At 45.3% G+C, this 7,500-nt stretch overlaps 1 protein-coding gene across 6 annotated transcripts in view; it reads left to right on the forward strand.

Annotated features, from left to right (window-relative positions):
* mrtfab (myocardin related transcription factor Ab) overlaps positions 1-7,500 on the forward strand; it is a 56,268-nt gene that overhangs the window by 13,568 nt on the left and 35,200 nt on the right. For 4 of the 6 annotated variants that reach the window (XM_063221717.1, XM_063221719.1, XM_063221718.1 and 1 more), the window contains one exon: positions 4,838-4,927. The exons of the other annotated variants lie outside the window; for them this stretch is intronic. In XM_063221717.1, the coding sequence (XP_063077787.1) occupies positions 4,838-4,927 (90 nt within the window). The remainder of the gene's footprint in view (positions 1-4,837; positions 4,928-7,500) is intronic. 6 annotated transcript variants of the gene reach the window in all.

Raw genomic sequence — 7,500 nt, forward strand, 5'->3', positions numbered from 1 at the left:
TTCAGCGTTGTTATTGTTTAATGGTTAAGCTAGCCATGCCAAAGTATGCCGTCTTGATATTGTGTTACATTGGAGAGTGCGTTTACACGGGCTACCACAGCGGTGTAAGGGGCAGAACGCGAACATTCCAGGCAAAGTTTACACTAAGGATTTTAAAAATGTATGCATGTAAACTACTTGGAAAAAATATTTTTAATAAATAAAAAAGTGACATTAATTAACTATGCATATTATGCATTAATTCCTGTTTGCACACTGGTAGGTTGGATTCCTACTTTATGTTCCTCCGGTCATGTCGTTCTGTTTTTAAATGTTAGACTTGTATGTGTAATTTTTTTTCTCCTACCGTTCATCCGTGCTGCGTGGATGTACCAACATGTACTAGTATGCCAGATGTGGCAATATCGGAGAGCACTGGGGAGAGAAAGACAGTGGGTGTGGCAGGACATGAACAGGACAGGCATGAGCAATGAACCCCCCACTGCCTTTTGCGACATGATCAGTCGAGCATAGTAGGTGCAATTCAGTGAATTCTCCCTTGGGGCCATGTCAAGTGATGACACAACCTGGTTAACCCACAGCCACCTGGACCCTGTCAGCTGCCGCTCCCATCCCCTCCCCTCTGACATATTGTTGATATACCTGGCTGTTCTAATTGAAAAGAAAAAGTTAAGTGTGGCATTGTTGGTGTCCATTTAAACAACTGCTGCATGTAAGAAAAAACAGGAAAATGCTATAAGGTATTATAAGGTTATTTTGGTTATATAAAATAAATTAATAATAAATAATACAATTAAGGTATTGGTTACAGTCCCTGGAGCATGGGCTTGCTGAATGTGGGATTCAAACCCACAACCTTCAGATTTCAAGAGCTATACCAGGTTTTTAGGGTAGTCCTGGGAAGGTGTTTAGAGTCACCTGGACCCTCCTGGGCAAAGGGTCAGGTCAACAAGAGAAGAATCTGATGTCAACTTTGTTGCACCCACCCAGTTACCATGGGGTTGATGGGCTCTGATGACAGACACGATACCTGGGGCCTCCAGTTCAGGCTGTTGATGCTGTGTAGGTATTTATGGACACAGACTCACCTGGATCATCCAGGGCGAAGGATGAGGTCAGAAAGGGGAGAGTCTGTGGTCAGCCTGTTGAACCCAACTGCCATGGGGCTCTGCACACATACCTGGGCCATCCTGTTGATATGGCAGGCCGTCCAGGTGTAGGCATTTATGGACTTACCTTGGTCTTTTTGGGCAACAGAGGTCGGCAAAGGCAAAGGGTTGTCAGAGATCAGGCTGATGCAGCCAAACGATGATGGCTTGATAGGGTCGACCCATAGACTGCAGTGCATTCCCACAGGCTTTGCTAAAAGTGTGCTTGCATTTGCCAAGGATGGTGAACACCATTATACATAATATTTCAATAACATGCTAGTGAAATATACCTGAAGCTTCCTATTACTGCATCAGACAGTCCAAGTGAAGGTATTTATGAACTCACCTGGATCTTTTTTTTTGGCAAATGATGGGGGTGGGGTTGTCAGAAGTGACCAGTTGATTTCCAGCCCAATGCATGCTGAAAAATTGCATTGAGGCTCTTAATACCACCCAATTTCAACCAAATTCATTTGATTTCTATGACCATAAGTCTTTCCTCATAATGAGTTCGTTGGGAAACCAGACCGTGGTTGGGGTCGCAACAGGGTGAGGGTCTAACCCCTGTGATCAAGCAGGCCAGACAGGGTTGGCCAGCCACCCAGGAAACCTGCCCTGCTCTCTGTGCTCTTGTGAATTTTATACTCTTCTCTACCTTTGTGTTTCTCAACAGGGGCTCTAGAGGCCCCCAGGGGTGGTTTGGGAGGCCTCAAGGCATTGAAAATGAGACAGCTGTGGGGGACGGGTGGGGATGGTAGCAGTAGCAATTTTATTTTATTTTTAATACTAAGGAGGACGCTGGTAGACTTATGATGACGTCAAGGTGGGCAAGGGGTCGTTGGTAGGCTTTATGATGAAGTCAAGGCAGACAAGATTGAGAACCATTGCTCTACCTGAAACCAGGTGTATTCAAAGCCAACCAGCCATAGCTTCCGTAGAGTGTCCTCATCTTGAGTGATGTATGGGTGGGGTGGGTTTTGGGGGTGTATCTGTGAGCGAGAGACAACAAGTCTTTGCATTTGCATGTGCATAGGGGCTGGTTGCATAACCAAGGGTCTTGTAGCACACTGAGGACTTTAATTTTTGTTTTTGTCCGTGTTTGTTATGGTAACGAGTAGTACTGGGACAGATGCTCTGGCATCGAAATAACAAAATTATTAGCTTTTGTTTAAACGTTGCAAGCACTTGCGTTGTTTTTTTAGTTAGGTTCTTCTCATTTTGTGGTGCAGTAGCCTCCATGTATGTTTTTTCCATTCTTGGTTCGTTGAAGTTTGATTACTTGATGTTTGACCCTCAATATGTTTTCAGGCCTGCTTCAATATAGGACCCAGCCACACGGTTTCCATGTGAAGTAAACCTCAGCAGAACAGTCTGAGAGTCTATTCATTCAAAGAATATAGTGCTTTCGTGTTAGGTGCCTCCCTCCACTCCTTTTACATCAAGTACATCAAGTGCTTACATCAAGTGTTTTCTGAAATGTACAGTACAGTGTGTGGTGCATGCAGGTGAGAGGGCCTCTTCAGCCATTGTTTGACACATTCAATCCATCCATCCATCCGTTCTTACATTTGACATCCCTCCGTCACATTCCTCCATCCACCCATCCACCCACCCACCTATCCATCGATGTGTCCATACATCCGTCACTACACATCTGTTGCACTTGAAGCCAGTGGAAAGCAGATGTGCCTGATTTATCGCTTCGGTAGAAGAAGTGGGAAGGTCTCTGAGAGAGAGATGGATGCATGAATGTGGATGGATGGAGAGAGAAAGGGAGAAATGGGATTATGTACTAGAGGGAGAGAAGGATAGACGGGTGGATTATTGGATGGACGAAGGGAGAAAGGGAGGGATGGATGCATAGATGGCCAAACGAACAAAGAAATGGATGGACAGATGGAGAGGGGGAAAGGAGGACGGAACTGGGTGGGATGCATTTTAGCTGCAGGTCATTATGTGGCCTGAGTGCTGTCATTGCTCTTCATTATTGGGCTTCTACAGGACAGGACCGGACAGGACGGAGCTCAGTAATGTATGCAGGCACCGCGCCTCTGTGTGCTTGAAACACATACACGATGTACTCCACTTCTCCCTCTCTCTCCCCCTCTCTCTCTCCCTCTCTCTCTCCCTCTCTCTCTCTCTCTTTCACTCTTTCTCTCTTTCACTCTTTGAAACACACACTCCATATTTCATATTCTCTCTCTCTCTCGCTCTCTCTATTACTCTATCTCTCTCTCTCCATATTTCATATTTTCTTTCTTTCTTTCTTTCTTTCTTTCTTTCTTTCTTTCTTTCTTTCTTTCTTTCTTTCTTCCTCACTCTCTCTCTCTCTCTCTCTCTCACTCTCACTCTTTGAAACACACACTCCATATTTCATATTCTCGCTCTCTCTCGCTCTCTGTATCTCTCTATCTCCCTCTCTCCATATTTCATATTATCTTTCTTTCTCTCTTTCTCTCTTTCTTTCTTTCTTTCTCTCTTTCTTTCTTTCTTTCTTTCTTTCTTTCCCCTCTCTCTCTCTCTCTCTCTCGCGCGCTCTGTGTTGTGTGCACACACAGGGCTGGTGTGGTTTGAGGAAGCTGGTCTCTGCAGTGGCAGGCACATTGCTCTGCTCTGCTCTTCCACGCTCCGCTCTGTGGTTTTGTGTGTTATGTAACAGTGAGGGATGTTTGCAAACTCTACATGCTTCCACAAGCACACAGGAGAGAGGGAGGGAGAGAGGGAGAACCAGAGGGGGACCCGAACAAGTGAGAGGGGAGGGAGGCAAAGACTGAAGGGCGGAGGGCAGGGAGAGAGGAGAGGGGGATAGAAGAGCAAGCGAGCGAGCAAGCGAGAGAGGGAGGAAAACGAATTGAGCCCAGAGTCCCAGTACTCCAAACAGTCTGCTAAAGGCCGTCATCTCCTTGGCGACCTTATGGGCTCCGAAGCCCTTTTCTAGTGTAAGCAAACACCCCAGGCACACACACAAAATGTACACACGTGTGTATATATCCAGAAATACACAGATACACACACACATGGGCACACGTATGCAGGCACGCAAATCCACACCCACTCACTGTCAGATCCTAGTGTAAATATATCGCTGTATGTTTGGGCAAATGCACAAGACTGAACTGGAGCCCTTTTTGCGTAGGCACTAACTCAGTCCTGCAAAAGAACACAAACGTGAAAGAAGAAAAAGCAGCCAAGACGCCCTTTTCAAAATGATTGGATACCAGGGAAAGGTGCTCGCTTCTAAGACAAGCTCAGGCAGGGACCTCTCTGTGCAAGTGTGTTCTTTCTTTCCCCCCGAGGTTGCACCATCACACATACTTTCTTTTGTACAATCTCGTTCATTCGTTTGTTCCTTCGATGAAGCGATGATCTTGCTTGTTTGCTGCGGGGCGAATTCAGACAGATCCGTGTGTGCATCTTGTGTGTCCCCGGGCTACGAAAAATGCCTTATCAGCTAGACTCCCTAAAGTGCCTATCACACTATGTGCAGGCCTCCCAGCCTCCTCTCCTCTCCTCCTCTCCTCCTCTCCTCTCCTCCTCTCCTCTCCTCTCCGTTGGGAAAGGATTAAAAGTCTTGTGCAGGTCTTTTTGTGCCTGTGCGTGTCTTGCGTACTTTATGAGCAAGGCTGTGCGTGCATGATTTTAAGAGGGTATGTATGACACCCTCATTTTTCTGTATCCCTTTCCAGAACAAGTTGTGGTGATGCAGAGACGCGGTCACAGGCAGACAGGCAGCCGATGCAGACAGCTAGACAGCCATGCATGTTCCAATGCTTTAGGTTTGCATGTTTTTGATGTTGCACGTTTTTCCTCCCAAGGGAAAAGTAGCTCAAGGTTCTGATTTCGCCTCAGTTTTTTTCCATTGGCCTGTGTGTGCATGGTCTGTGGATCTAAATATCTGTTGCTCAGCGCAACTGTCTGTCAACAGAAGTAGCGGCCGTTGTGTACACTCAAAAAAACAAACACATCTGCTTTCTGTGTTTGCAAATTTGACCAAATCAGTCTATTTTCTCAGAAGCTGCTCTGAGTTTGACATACAGAAGGAGGAGTGTTAAGTGTGTGTCTGAGGAGAAGGCGGTGGAGGGAGAGAGGGGGAGGAAGATGAGGAGGAAGAAGAGGAGCTCCTCTGGTCACACGGCCATTGAGTGTTCGGGTCCAGAAAGACAAGTGCTGTGACTGAGTAAAAAGGAGCAGGGAAAACGAAAGAGGGGGGACAAAGGGGACATGTTCCCTGTCGCAAAGGGGTGGGGTGGGGTCAGAATTGGGTCCTTATTACATTGCATGTATTGAGTTTGGGGCCTTTTTAGATGATTTTGTCCTGGGCCTGGACAAAGTGGTCAACGGCCCTGAGGAGAAGTCAAGTGCTGTGTTGGCCATACTGTGGTCTCACTGTGTGGAGTGTTTGGGTTCAGCTGAAGGCTGTTGCCTAGCGCTGGCTGCAGCTTATGGGTCTGTGACTGTGAGCATTGCAAGGCTCTCTCTTGGCAGACTGGGTGAGTCATCCCACACTGCAATCACAGAGTGCAGGAACACTCGGCAGCAGCCAGTTAGTGGAGTGGAGGACCTCCACCCCTCCCTACTTCTTGTGACCATTAGCAAGGGGCAGCACACTCTGTCAGCTTCTTGCATGCACTTACAATAGCTACACCATGGCACTTCCATTTCTTTGGTTAACTAAAAAACGGCTTTTTGCCTGGACAGTTGTTTGTGGATTAATTATATACTAACTGTATCAAAGCATCCCTTTTTAAAATCATATCAGGATAACAATGCAGATATCACATTGCAGGAATACTCAGAAATATACTAACTGTATCAAAGCATTCCTTTTTAAAGTCATATCAGTATAACATTGCAGATATCACATTGCAGGAATACTCAGAAAAGGCCAGTTAGTGAACCTCCACCCTTCCCTGCTTCTTGTGGCCATTGTAGCAAGGGACAGCACACCCGGCCAGCCAAAAATAGAAGAAGTGATGTGTGTCTAAGTGCGTAAAGCTGTTTGTTGTTTGGGTAGTACTTTTTGTGGATCAATTACATACCGGTATGTACGGTACCGAAAAGTCATGACTCATTTTTAAAAAAAGACCATATGCCCTCTAAGGTAAATATGATAACACGGAGGATCTGTCCAGTACCATTTGCAGTGCAAAAGATTGAAAGGAGACGTTAAATCGGTGGAATTAAGATGTTGTACTTTATATGCACATTTATTTTCTCTCTGTCAAGAGGCTTCGCCAACTCATTCTGTCTGGCTGTGAGCAATGCTAAAAGCAAACATTCACATTGATTATGTTTTGAGGCAAGGCCTCTGCAAGGACAAAGCCTTAATGCTGATCTTATCAAAACCAGGAAACATTCATTGTGTTTTTCTCTTCTGTTTTTTTCACATCTTGTTTGAGTCCTTTTTTGACCTTCCGACACCTTCTGGTGAAGGTGTGTGTTTCTCTTCAAGAGAACGGAAGTGTGAGACATTCCACTGAATGATTATGTTGATGAGGGTTTTTTCCAGTGGGTTGTTTGACAGTATTTTGGGGTTTGTTTATCACATGTAAAAGGTTGTTTTTTTAAGGTTGTATTTTTATAGGACAGTGTGAGACCATGACGGGAAGCGAGTGGGAGAGGGAGACGGGGTAGGGTTGGGAAATGGCCTTGGGCCGGAACCGAGCCCGTATCCCAGGTGCAACAGACAGTGCCCTAAATGTTTGAGCCACGGCCAGGGCCGTAAAAGATCGTTGATTCAACATGAAAAGTGATGTCCCTGGTTGGCCTTGAATCGAATGAGTGCGTTTTATTTTATGCTTTCAGAAGAGCGACTGAAAGCGACAATCCGTTCCATCCCATTATTTTTAAGAGTGAAAACGGTGGTAACAAGTTGTGTTGCCGTGCAACCTTTTTGTCGTTTGTCTGTTTCCATTTTAGTCACGTTGCGTTGTCATGGCCAACGTCTTTAAGCTTATTTAGCAGCTCAAATTTAGGAGACACCTCCAGTAAGCATTATGAAAAACTTGAATACAGCAGTGAAGGGATGGAAGGAGATTGCCAATCAGCTGAAAGTAAAAAAAATACTGTTGGGACTTGAAAGGATAACTGATACTCACTTTTTGTTGCTTTGTCCATTTCTATTTTTTGTCGTCGCTTTGTCATGGCTGACCTCAGAAAGCTTAGTTAGCTGGTCAAATTTATGTGACACTTCATCGGGACATAAAATGATAACTGATGCACACTACTTGTATTACTGAACATGACATTGACAAAAGTACCATATTCAGCTACAAAGTTGTGACGTCTTTAGTTAGACCACGGCATTAGACAGATGCTGAAATTACCTTAGCACACAGTCCAAAATCAT

This window comes from Engraulis encrasicolus, chromosome 17 (assembly GCF_034702125.1).
Source record: "Engraulis encrasicolus isolate BLACKSEA-1 chromosome 17, IST_EnEncr_1.0, whole genome shotgun sequence".
NCBI lineage: Eukaryota > Metazoa > Chordata > Actinopteri > Clupeiformes > Engraulidae > Engraulis > Engraulis encrasicolus.